The sequence below is a fragment of the Danio rerio genome, chromosome 4 (genome assembly GCF_052040795.2).
Source record: "Danio rerio strain M-AB ecotype USA chromosome 4, GRCz13ab, whole genome shotgun sequence".
Classification (NCBI taxonomy): domain Eukaryota; kingdom Metazoa; phylum Chordata; class Actinopteri; order Cypriniformes; family Danionidae; genus Danio; species Danio rerio.
In genome coordinates, this window is record NC_141024.2 from 46,289,332 (window position 1) to 46,303,128 (window position 13,797).

Genomic DNA, 13,797 nt, shown 5'->3' on the forward strand with positions numbered 1-13,797 from the left:
ATTGGCTTATTTTGCTAAGTAAAGAGAACAACTTTGGAGGACAAACTACGATTGTAGATTCCTACATTGGGATTATTACCTACAACAACATACAAAGTAAAACCCACTGAGGCCATTTTTTCATGCCACTTATTCATTGAAGACTGGAAAGGTGAGTTGCACATTCTGAATTTACACTCAAATAATATCTGAATGCTAACATTATAAAATGTAAAATCTAAACATGCGTGGATGCACTGTTCAACATTGTATTAAGTTCTTCAGTCATTTTTAAAAGCTTCTTTTTTGTTTGTTTGTTTATTTGGTTATAAATATTGTTTTTATCCTGACAAATGGACTGTAGCCCAAATAAGCTTTAACCTATTATATAAGTTGGAACCTGGCAGTCAATTTTGGAGAATTTGATGTTTCCCATTTAAACATACAAAGAGATGGTAACATCAGTGAATGTGGGTTAAAGCTACGGATGAAGAAATGCAATCGTTTAAAGAAAATGCAACCACTTACCAACCTACCTGAAGGCAAAGATCTAGTGGGGGTAAATGGATTTATTCAATTAACATATATAGTGATGGTCTTACAAATACAAAACAGACAGCAGATAAAGTAAAAATTGGAAAACAAGGGTGAAATGTATCAATAAGTCATGACTAAGAGTAAGTGAGGGAAAAAAGCTTCAAAAAGACTTTTATTTTGGCGAGGTGGTGTGACATCATTAGGCTGCGCCACTCCCGTACTATGATTCAACTGGAGAAAGGTTTGTTTTAAAGCTTTTACACAGATGTAAACCAACTAATTAAAATTTCAGGTTTTTTATTTCATGCTAGATGTTCCTGCTGTTGACAATATTATTTTCACCCTTTTTATACAACGAAGTACTATTTTACTCACAGTAAGATCTATTGTTTAAATTAGATAGGTTAAACTATATTTGTCCACAAGAGTAAATTCTTGTCTTGTGCAAAAGAGTGCTACAACGTTGCTGTAAGCAGACAATAAAATAAATAAAACAAACAAAATAATTAACAAAATTTGTTAAAGTTTGAATAAAGCAACAGTAAAGATAGAGGTTAAATTGGTTTTATATTCACACATTCAGACTTTTTCCTTAATAATATAATTTCATTAAAGTATTCTTTGCAAGCTCTAAATAGCGAAATCATAATAGCAGCCAATGGCTATCAAAGTACAACATTGTTCACAGTCAAATAAACAGTATTAATGTTGTTTTCAAGTCACACTTGCATGCTATTCCCGATCAAATATTCAACGTAACATGGTAAACAATATAGAGACTTCTAAATGAACAAATGTGCGAATATAAAACCAACTTTACGTCTGTACAGTAAAGTGTGTAATAAGTGTTTTAATGATGGTTTAATTTATTAAATTGCATAATGTCATTCTATTCGAAGTATACATCACTATATATAAGAAATGGAGTACTAGTCTTAATCGGCTCTTTTGTGGCTATTGTTTTTTGCTCAGACTTTACTGATTTCTTTTTGTTAATCACTCTTATATAAAGAAACTGTTGAAGCAAGTGTTGAAGAGAAGTTATTTTGTTTTTGTTCATTGTTTTATTTATTTTAAACAGGACATTTTTTTATTGTTTTGTTAATTTTAAACAGGATAAAGTGTCCAAACACAGAGAAAAACTCCTGCTGAAGTGACTGATCTCCACACTGTTATAAAGATGGCGTTTATTAAAGAGGAGAGTGAAGATGTAAAGATTGAAGAAACATTCACAGTCAAACAGGAAGATCTGCAGGAACAAATAGGTTGGTTTTCATTCTCAAAATCCATCTTGAAGCCCTGAGTGTGCTGCCTAGTTCTCCTAAATGCACATAAGCACTCAATGAAAAGACAGGAATGAGTTTCTTTCATCACTTGTTTTCATGTCTTTTGTCATTATTTTATGTATTATTAGTCTCCCATTTTCTCTACCTTCTTAAGTTTATTGCTTTTCTTGTTCTCCTACTGTTTGTAAAGCGTCCTTGAGCACTGGCGCTATATAAAGTAAATAAAAACAATAAATTAAAAAAGTTTAACTGAGCTGACGATATTTGACCTACAGTATTCTCATAGAAGATATCTGCTATTACAGTGATGGTGTTGGCTTAGTACTTTCCATTTGCATATGTCACGTTGATCACAATTCCCCTTTTTCATAAATTTCTTTATGGGTTTAAACTTGTATTTAGTAGTTGTTACTAGTTCTAACAGATATGACAGATATGAAAACCTAAAATTTGAGGCCTTAAGAAGTCTTAAATTTACGGAAATACTGTGTTGTAGGTCTTAAATCTTCATTTTCCTTTGTTCATGTTTTGTTACCCAATCTGGCCAAAACCCATACAATCACCAACAATCCATCTCAATAAAACTTTAAACTTTTCATTCAAAAAAAGATCATTTTAACTCTATTTATCAGAATAGTTAATTAATAGTTAAATAAATAGTTAATAGTTAAATAATAGTTAATTATTTTCGTGCTTCATTTGTTCAAACGTGCTCCATGTATTTACTGCTGAGGACATCGACCTGGACAGATTGTTGTGCATAGATTTAGATTATTATAGTTTTTAAAACTTTTGTTCATTTGTTTTTTATTTTAAAGAAACTTTATTTCGGAAAAAAGTGTGTGGATCCTAGTCGAGCTCTCTTGTTTTTTTTTTTTCTTGATTTTTTGCTAAGAAATTCTAAAATATTTTAACATTATTATTAATTTATTATTTTATCATTAAATGTATACAATTGTAATATTTTTTGACAGGACAAATAAAAATCTTTTTCATCTGGGGCATTTGAAAAATTCCATAATCTAAAATTTCATTCATAATGGTCTAAAAAATTTTTTAAAAGTCTTAAATTTAACTTGGTGAAACCTGCAGAAACCCTGGTTTAAAGTATGTCAGAAAATGTGGATGCCCTTAATTTGAAATATGCTGAATGAAATGGATACTAAAATAATTAATTATTATTATAAAACATTGTACAGTATTCTAAACTATATGTTGTTGTTGTGGGACGACGTGAGACAAAACAAACAAATTATAGTGGAACAATAACGTTTAGCAGTGCACTGACTACAACTGGCCAACAAACTAGTCTAAAAATGACTTTTTTTGTTTAAGAAATGGATTACAGCATGCTGATGATATGCAAACATTTGAGTTCAAAGTTCGTCAGAATATTGAACATATTCTTCATGTACCAGTAGACGGAGCCATTGGAATCTTTTTGCTTGAGACTTTTTTTTAAAGAATAAATTTTTAGATCCTAAAAACAGTGTTGTGCTGCTGAGGCATGGGACAATAACCATTTTCAAAGTATAATGCAGTTTGAATATCAATTATCACAGTGTTAACCAACAGTTTCTGTTTCACTTCAATATATCATGATCAAGCACAAGAAAAATACCCTTACCTCCTAAAATATTATTTCACAAGAAACCTATCAATTAAAATTATTCTCCCATTTTTATCTACTTTATTCCGAAGTTCAAAAAAAAATTTCATTTTTTATTTTTGTCAATAACTTTAAAGGTCAAGATTTACAATTCCTAATATCGATTAAATAACAGAGTTTTTAAAGAAACGCAGACAGATCTAGCTCCTCATTCATTCCTTTTGGTGCAAGTGACTTTAATTCATGAATCCAGAACGCTTCTCTTTGTAATAATCTTTTATTTAAATTACCTTCTCTATGTGACTCAAACACCTCTTCAATCCCTAAGCACTCTAGTTGTTTAACGTCATGTTTGCATTCCATAAAGTGTCTTGTAACTGCCGAGGTTATGTCTTGTCGTCGTATACTTGATTTATGTTCGATAATTTGCAACTTCAACGGTCGTAAAGACTTACCTATGTATATTTTTTGGCAGGGACATTTTAACATGTAAATTATATTACGTGTAGAACAGGTAATACATATTTTTATTTTATTATTCTTACCTGTTATTGAATTAAAAAATTCTTTGCACTTTATCAAGTTCTGACATGTGGCACAATTTCTGCATGGAAAACAGCCTTGTATGTAAGTAGATTTTTTTTTTTTTGCTGTATCAGAATAATAATCATATCTGATAAATTTTTTGATCTCTTTAAAGTGAATAATGGATTGTATTGAAATGTATTATTTAAGGAATCGTCAGTGGATAATATATGCCAATGTTTATGGATCGTTGATTTAATAAAATTGCTGTGTTCGTTGTATGTTAAGGTGCAATTTACTGAAAACTCTTTTGATTTCTTAGTCGGCGGTACTGTTTTTAAAATATCTTGTCGATGCAATTCATTTACCTTACCTAACGCATCATTTAACCACTTTTGTGGATATACTCTCAAACGAAATCTTTGAAATAATATGTTTTTCTGTTTATCAAACTCTTCTGCAGTACTACAGTTACGTTTCAGTCTATGTAACTGACTCACTGGTAAGCTCTGTTTTATATGGACCAGATGGTAACTGACCATAGATAAAACTGTGTTTTTATCTGTTGGTTTTCGATATATTGTTGTTTGTAGTATCTCATTTACTTTACTCACTTTTACATCCAAAAAATGTATCGAGTCTATACTTTTTTCTATTGTGAATTTATAAATGTGGTGAATGAATCTAATTCTTGTTCTGTGCCCGACCATATCATGAAACAATCGTCTATATATCGCATCCAAACTTTGATGTTTGATTGAAATGGATTATCATTGTAAATGTAGTCGTGTTTGAATTTGCCCATAAATAAGTTTGCATAATTTGGTGCCAATAGGGTGCCCATGGCAGTACCTTGCACTTGCAGATAAAAGTCTTTCTCAAATAGAAAATAATTCTAGGTTAAAATAATTTATTTGAGGTCTAGTATATATTGTGTTGGTAATCTAAATAGAATTTTAATGCGTCCAAACCTGCTTTATGTGGTATATTCGTGTACAAAGAAGTCACATCAAGTGTTACAAGCCAATCTGTAGTATCTATATTAGAAATTTGATTCAATCTATTTAAAAATTCAGTGGTATCCTTTAAATATGATGGCAATTTTTTTTTTTACTATTGGTTGAATTAATGAATCAATAAATTTTGATATAGGTTCTGTTAATGATTCATTCCCTAAAACTATAGGTCGCATAGGAGGGTCCTGTAATGATTTATGGATTTTGGGAAGAGTATATAAAACGGGCATCCTCGGATAATCATTCTTTAAAGAGCATATTGTAGGTTAGACACCCCAGTGAGACAATGTGTGTAAGAGTAAAGTAGGAACTAGATTTTCTTTAAAATATACGTTAAAGTTTATTATTAAGTTGTTTGGAGTCGTTTTTAGTCACGGAAATTTACTTCCGCATCTGAAAAATCGTCAGGCCTGAAGTGACGTCGGATAAGGGAGTTTGCGCAAATAACACTATGAAGACAACGGATCGCGGTGCGCGTTTGGATGCTAAGATAAGATATTCTGAGAGACTCACACAAACGACAGACCACAGCCATACAATTATAAGCCTTTGAACAGACCAGCAGAGAGAACAGCAGTCAGAGAAGTGTAATTTAACTCTATTGTGAGAAGAACCGAGCAGGTTCATAGTGAGACCATTGTTGGCTTACAGAGAGATGCATGATAACGAAATCTTTTCTAGCAATAGCAAAGCTAGAATTAATCATATATAAGTATTAATACTTACCAGTAACAGAAACTAATGAGGATTTAACACAGTTATGCCCCATTGACACTATTTTTAATAGTAGATAAGTGAATACAAAACACAAATAACACAGAACGTCTGGAATAATGCAGAAACATGTAAACAAGGTACTGGAAAATCTTTTTTATTTTACAAAAGGTTTTCAGAGCTTTTTTATTATAATAAAAACATCCTCAAATATTAAAACAATTAAAATAAGTTTTTAAAATATGTGTCTTTTTCTCTCTTTTTTCATTGGGTATACTGTAAAATTATCTGTATCAGATCCCATTTAGGCAACAATCCATAAAAAATACAAGTACAGTTGTTACTGTATAAAATATTTACAAAGATTTGATCAACAGATCTGATCTGCATTTATGGTTAAATAAACTATAACCCTAATTCAAGTTCAGATTCTAATTCAACTCAAGTTTAAGTTTTATTTATATAGCACAAAATCATAGAAAGTGTTAATACCAGCATTTTTACTCTTTATATATGTATAAATATCTGTGTGAGTGTGTGTATACTGAAAGAAAAATATATCATCTGACCCATTTAAAAGTAAACCTAAAATAATTTTTCAGTAAGTTGGCCAACATATATGTGGGTACCACACCATCATGTCTTTAATGTGTATTAAATTGTGAATGCTGTGTAAAAAGATGCCGACAGCCTCATCCTTGTAAACCCGCTGGAAGGATCTAGAAAGGAGAGCAAATGTAGTGCAAAGTTCTGCATTCTCGTCGAGCCTGTGAAGACCTCCATGGCGGCGTCCGCGACACTACCCTCACCATCCGCGTCCTCAGTTATGTCTGCGCATAGGGCGGCAGAATAGAGAGGCTGGCGTCCGCGACACTACCCTCACCACCCGCGTCCTCAGTTATCTCCGCGACACCTCCTCAGTTATATCCGTGCATAGGGCGGCGTCCGCGACACCTCACTCACCACCCGCTTTCTCAGTTATACATTTTAAAATTCACCGTATGATTTATAATATAACATAATACAGAAAACCCAACCACATTTGCAGACCCTTGGATAGTGAACTGCAAACCATCTCACAAAACTTATACAGTAGACTGTACCGTGTACAGCTCTCATTTTCATCGAGCTGCATCTCCGACTGATCCAGGAGTGTTTTTCGCCGTTCGCGTCAGCTATAAGTCTTATCGAATTCATCCCATTTCACGAACCAAAATAGCGACAGGAAACTTGTGGACTTGATCTGTTGACAGGCTAGAGTTTGTGCAGTTCCCATAAACACAATAATATACCACGATGATGATAAATTACAGCAAAACTAACAACCATTTCTGCTATTAGCTCCTCTGCCCCACTGTAAACAGCGCGCGTCTGTCAGATAAGTCCCGCTTCTGACATCACCGGGGTGGTTAGAAAAAAAAGCGGAAGAGGGAAAACAGACACATTTTCTTTAAATTTGTGCCCTTGCACTTCATAAAACATTTTAATATGTATTTTTTTATGGTATTATAGAGTACTTTCACAAACGAGTTTACCTTTTTTGAAACAGTTTTTTAACCTACAATATGCTTTTTAAATATTTAAATTCTTGTTCACTTATCCATTTCATATCTAAATCTATTTGTAAAGTCTCATCAATTTGTTTTTTGTAAGAGCTAGCCAGATTTAAAACAAGTCTCTTATTAAAAGTCTTATTCTGGAGCATTAGTTTTACTTTCTCAGCGTATACTTTAGTATTCATAATCACAATTCCACCACCTTTATCTGCTCGTTTAATAGTCAACGTTGGATCATTGGTTAATGTGGAAAGAGCGTCTTTTTGTTTTCTAGTTAACTTTTGTTTTTTATATGATGCTTTTTCTGATTCTTGCACATTTTTTCTACATCATTTTTAACAAGTCTACAAAAGGTGTTAACTGAATGATTATGAACTACTGGAGTGAACGTTCTATTAGGTTTAAATTGTTGTGTATATGGGGTTCCATTTATATTTGAATAAAAAAACTCCTCAGTTTTACATTTCTAAAGAATTTAAATAATTCAACTTTGATCATAAAAGGGTCTGATGTATTATATGGCACAAATGATAAACCTTTACTCAACACTTCAGTTTGTTCAGTGGATAATTCCTTATCTGATAGATTGAATACAAGATTGTCCAGTTAATTAAAAACATTATGTTCAGGTGAAGTTACCTCCCTAGGTTCTTCTCTATTTCCTTTTGTCCGACTTCCTCTTCTTGTTGCTTTCCTTGACCAATATTGCGCTTGGAACGACGGGGCTGGTCCAAAAAACTTTTTTTTGTCGAAATCTTGTATGAGATGATGAAGCATAGGAGTCATCTGATTCAGAAGCACTTGTGTGGTTCATTCTCTGTCGTTGTGGATAGGGCTTCGATCTTTCCGACATCCAAGTGTACACTTTTTGATCTTTATAGTCCATAGTGTCTCTCTTAAATTTGTGAATCTTGAAGTTGAGTAATTCCTTTTTGAAATTCTCAAGTTTCTCCTCCATTTGTTTTTGAAATTCATTTAGTTGTTTCTTGTCAAAAGTTTGATTCATTTTAATCTTATGATTTTCAAACTTTTCAGATAGTAACTTCGTTTCTTTCTTTGTAAAGTCAATAATCAGGAGCACTAGATTCATCGAACAATGGTTAAGAATTTTTACACCATTTTTTACAGAATTCAACATCATCTCGTCCTATCGTTGGTTCTTTCTGGATTCACAGTCCTCGTGGTATTCGACAATTTCTGTAGTACTCAATGTTTGGGCGTGTAGCTCCATTCTGACTTCTTTTTGTCGGAATGCCAACAGTCTTTGTTCCATTAGTTCTAGCGTTTCTTTAGTCGAGATCGTGGACTTAAGTACTTGGCCAGGGAGTAAAATCTTTTCCGCATCACCCGTACTGAATGTGAATGTAGCAGCTTTTTCTTCTGTCATTTTGCTGATCTCTTCGAAAGACATCTTGTTGAACGCTGGCAGCAGGTGTTTGATGAATCACGTGTGTAGAGTTACTGAAGTTTGTCCTGCGCGCTTGCGTTTTTTTTAGTTACTTCTTTGGTTTGGTGCGTTAATCTTATCGTTGCTATTATTCAAAAGAAGGTAATGATTCGCACTTAATTGCTTCGTACTGTTTTTATTTTTACTTTTTCTTACATTTTACAGGTGATAACGGACAAACAGATGTTTCGGCACAAAGCCTTCCTCAGTGTGTGGCATAATTCTCTAACTCCACCCTTTAATTCCATAGTCAATCACAATGTGTAATTAGTTAGACCGTCACTCTCATTTCATTATCCATGTAAATTGTTTAAAAATATGATGATAATTGATATGCTGTTTTCTTATGTAGTAATGGTTTTTGAATGTAGGTTTTTTCGTATGTTTCGCAAATTGTTTTTGAATATGAGGGTAAATGTTTCCTGTATAATTAGTTAAATGGGTAGAGGTAAAGGTAAGACTTGTGATTTTTAATCTTCGGGTAATTGTCAAATGTAGAAAACTTTTAATGTCAACTGTTAGAATTTTATTGTATTGATGTACACCTGATTAATAATAATAGTTGATACACTTTATCTCTGTAGAGTGAGGTCGGAAATGGGAAGATTGTTTGTTTTGTTATTGCTGTGAAGATTATAAGTTATTTTTTGATTAATGGATAATGAAATGAGAGTGACAGTCTAACTAATTACACATTGTCATTGACTATGGGATAAAAGGGTGGAGTTAGAGAATCATGTCACACACTGTGGAAGGCTTTGTGCCGAAACGTCTGTTTGACCGTTATCACTCATACAATGTAAGAAAAAGTAAAAATAAAAACAGTACGAAGCAATTGAGTGCGAATCATTACCTTCTTTTGAATAATAGCAACGATAAGATTAACGCACCAAACCAAAGATGTAACTAAAAAAAAACGCAAGCGCGCAGGACAAACTTCAGTAACTTTAAACATGTATTTCCATTTAAAGCCACAGGCACAAAAAGAGCTTGGTTTTACTCTGACCCCTAAATTAAATATTCTACAAGGTGTATGATCTGATTTTGAGCTGAAACCTCAGACACATTCTGGGAACACCAAAGACTTATTTTACATCTTGTAAAAAATGGGTAATTGTTGGAACCTTTTAAAGGAATAGTTGATGCAGAAATGAAAATAGCCTCACCATTTACTCTCTCTCGTGTGGTTTTAAACCTTTATGTGTTTCTTAATCCTGTTGAACACAAAAGAAGATATTAAAAAAAAGAAAAAAAAACGCTACTGGCTTACTGTGTTCCACAATAAAGGAAATGTTTAAAACTACCATGATGGAGAGTAAATGGTAAGGTCATTTTCATTTGTGGGTGAAACATCCATTTCTTGCTTATCGCTTTGAGCCTTTATACTAAAGTTAACTCTTTTTTTTAATTTATTTTTTTAGATCTGATGGTGCTGAAAGAAGAGACTCATGGACAGAATGAAACAGATGAGAAACAGCAGTTTATGAAACCCCAAGAAATAATGACTGATGAAAAACCCACACTGACTAAAAAGACTTCATCACACGGAAGACCTTGGAAATCCAAATCTGGGTGTAATTTCAGCTGTAAACAGTGTAGAAAGAGTTTCAGTCAGAAGTCAAACCTTGATGTTCACATGAGAGTTCACACTAGGGAGCAACCTTTCACCTGCGAACAGTGTGGAAAGAGTTTTGGTCAAATACAAGGCTTTAAAGCCCACATGAGAATTCACACTGGAGAGAGGAAGTTCACATGCCAAGAGTGTGGAAAAAGCTTTTATCATGTTGGAAACTTTGCAGCACACATGAGAATTCACACTGGGGAGAAGCCTTTCAGCTGTAAGCAGTGTGGAAAGAGTTTCTGTCATAAGCCAAACCTTGATGTTCACATGAGAGTTCACACAGGGGAGAAACCTTACACCTGCGAACAGTGTGGAAAGAGTTTTGGTCAAAAACAAAGCTTTAATACTCACATGAGAATTCACACTGGAAAGAGGCCGTGCACATGCAAACAGTGTGGAAAAAGCTACTATAATGCAAGAAGCCTTGCAGCACACATGAGAACTCACACTGGAGAGAAGCCTTTTAGCTGTATACTTTGTAGAAAGAGTTTCAGTCTAAAGCTGACCCTGATTGCTCACATGAGAGTTCACACTAGGGAGAAACCTCACACCTGCGAACAGTGTGGAAAGAGTTTTGGTCAAAAACAAGACCTTTACATCCACATGAGGATTCACACTGGAGAGAAACCTTACACATGCACAGAGTGTGGTAAAAGTTTTCCACATATAGGCCCCGTTTACACTAATGCGTTTTAGTTTGAAAACGCATAAGTTTTGCTACGGTTACGCCATCCGTCCACACTACGCCGGAGTTCTCGAGCGCCGAAAACGGAGCGTTTCGAAAACGCTGGAGAGGCCGTTTTCATTCTAAAACGCTGCAGCTCCGTCTCAGTGTGGATGGGGAAAGACGGAGACATCTAAAAACGGAGGCGGGGCTGCAGACATTCGCCTCTCTGATTGGGGCTTTAGTGCCATTGCGTATCCTTCCCTTATTCGTCAAGCCCCCCTCACATGACTAAAACGCATGAAGACAGCTGACCAGCCTTCACTGTAAACAATAACATGGACACGGAAATTGGAGCGTTGTTTGCATTATTGTCTGTTTTAGGCGCCATTGTGCAGTTAAACTCTGCATTTTTTGCTACAGCAGCTGCATATATTCGCAAGAGACAAGCTATCGTTCGAGCTCTCGCTAATCGCTCGCGTTTCAAGCGACGTAAGCCCTATTTAGAACGCCGATTTTGGAGTACACCGGGAAGAACCAGTGCATGGTGGGACATGTTTGTAAGTGAAGTAGTTGTTCCCGAGGATTGGCATAAGAACTTTCGGATGTCTAGGTCGGGCATGATCCACCTCAGCGAAAAACTTCGTCCGTTTGTGGAAGGACAGACGACGAGATTGCGGGCGCCAGTGGATGTACTCACAAAGGTTGCGTGTACCTTGTATTACCTGAGTGACGAGGGAAGGATCAGAAAAACTGCAAATGCATTTGGACTGTCCAGACAGGTCGTTTCAATCATCATTCGACAAGTATGTAAAGCTATTACCACCACCCTGGGCCCCGAATACATCAAGGCACCGAAAACAGAGGCCAAAGTTAATGAACTGGTCGCCAACTTTTATAGGACACACGGGATGCCGCAGTGCTTGGGTGCAATTGACTGCACACACATCGAGATAAGAAGACCTCTATCCAACTCCACAGACTTTATTAATAGAAAGGGTAAATATTCTTTGAATATACAAGCATTGTGTGACTATAAGTACTGTTTCATGGACGTCGTTGTAAAATGGCCGGGGAGCGTACATGACGCGCGTATATTTGCCAATTCTCAACTGAGTAGCGACCTAAAGGATGGAACGATACCCCCCTGTCCTAAGAAGTTGTTGGATGATGAGGAGGCTGTTTCCGTGTTTCTTCTGGGTGATCCAGCTTATCCTCTGATGCCGTATCTCATGAAAGAATACCCAAACGGCGGAGTTACACCACAAGAGCAGTACTATGGGCTATCACTTTGCAAGGCACGCATGGTGATCGAGTGTGCGTTTGGACGTTTGAAAGCACGATTTGCGGCTCTGAGAAGGGCAATGGACATAAATATGAATGATCTTCCTTTTGTTATTTATGCGTGCTTTGTGTTACACAACTACTGTGAAACGCTTAACGAACCCATAAACGAACACTGCATAGATGCTGCATTACAATATGAAAGGGACTTTCAGCCATCCAACAGAATAGTTGAGAGAGCAGACAAAGAAGCTGAAGGAAAACGAGTGAGATGCGTATTGACAAGATTTCTTGACCCCTGAGCCATTTTAGCTGTCTGCCCTTTTTTTTTAAAGCATGTACATGTTTAAGTTTGAAATTTGTATTAACTTTTCATCATGACTATTGTCTTTTTACTACAATGTCAATATACTGTCAAAATAAAGTCATGACAAAGTGATTTGATGTGTGCTTGTATCTATTACACCTGATTACATGGACAATATAATTTGTTTGTTAGAGTGAATATAAGTAAACTTGAAACATCGCAACACAAGCATTAAGGCGTGTTGAGTATAAATACAAAATGAAATACAAACAAAACATTCAGTTTTGCTGTTCATTTAGTACAGACCACGTAGATCTAATTACAAAAACGACATAAACACTAAAATAAATAGAAAGTGGTTTATTGACAGATAATTTGCGTATGATATAATGTAAACATTGCACAACACACACAAAAAATTATACATTTTAAATGAAATACAAAGAAAATATAACAATTATAATATTTTAAAACAAAAGCGCACTTATAAGTTTTATTGAAGTATATATATATATATATATATATATATATATATATATATATATATATATATAAAGAGAGATATGTGCAAGTTGGTTTGTGCATAAGTATGTAATATGTGCAAGTTAGTACAATAAACAGTAAACATTACACATCAAATGTATACAGTAAAAGTTAAAATATAAACAAAATAAAATATAAACAAAATACTTAAAACATTTATAAACAAATCACACTTTTAACTATGTACAGCTGTGCATATAAGTTGCATAAGTGTATGTACACTCTGAAACAAAAACAAAAAAACTACAAATTTGTGTAGTCGCCATATGGCGAGGTGCTGTGTTGGGTTGTATGTGCTGCTGGTGGATTGTACTCTCCAAGTGGTCTTCTTGTGGGTGTGCGGTCGTATGAGTAATGGTTTGGAAATGGTGGGTGTGGTGATGGAGGAGGCATGTGACCACGGCTTCCCGAACCTACAATATGCTGCACCAGCATTTCAATGTTTGTATTCAGGCGGTCCATGGTTGATGACCACTTGCTCATCGTCTGAACAAACTCGTTGTCAGAAGACTCGAGTTGCTGAAGAAGGCGTCTTTTCAGTTCCAGGTCCTCCTGAGCAAGGGCATCAGATGAGAGCTTGCGCTTTAACCTTTCGCTTCTGTGCCCGCTGAGAGTGGCATCAAGTCTCTGGCGACGATGACCACTTACTGCGGACGGAGAACCCTCTGTAACACTTTCTCCAGCAGAAATTGACATCCCTGCAGATGAC

The 13,797-nt window shown here is 35.0% G+C and overlaps 2 protein-coding genes and 1 long non-coding RNA gene across 5 annotated transcripts in view; 2 read left to right on the top strand and 1 right to left on the bottom strand.

Moving 5' to 3' along the window:
• LOC147845034 (uncharacterized) overlaps positions 1 to 13,797 on the top strand; it is a 26,798-nt gene continuing 13,001 nt past the window's right edge. For 2 of the 3 annotated variants that reach the window (XM_088650568.1, XM_088650567.1), the window contains exons 1-3: positions 1 to 151; positions 1,632 to 1,781; positions 10,091 to 10,960. The gene's annotated coding sequence lies outside the window, so the exon portion shown is untranslated. The remainder of the gene's footprint in view (positions 152 to 1,631; positions 1,782 to 10,090; positions 10,961 to 13,797) is intronic. The other variant, XM_088650569.1, reaches the window with a different exon arrangement.
• Positions 29 to 13,797, top strand: part of zgc:173713 — a 16,700-nt gene continuing 2,931 nt past the window's right edge. The window contains 3 exon segments of the mRNA NM_001386864.1: positions 29 to 151; positions 1,632 to 1,781; positions 10,091 to 10,956. Of these exon segments, the coding sequence (NP_001373793.1) occupies positions 1,697 to 1,781; positions 10,091 to 10,956 (951 nt within the window). The 5' untranslated portion in view covers positions 29 to 151; positions 1,632 to 1,696.
• Positions 2,664 to 7,039, bottom strand: LOC148681931 (uncharacterized). The gene is made up of 2 exons (XR_015942983.1): positions 6,541 to 7,039; positions 2,664 to 6,465 (listed from the first exon to the last, which is right to left on the bottom strand). It is a non-coding gene; the product is annotated as an uncharacterized LOC148681931 (long non-coding RNA).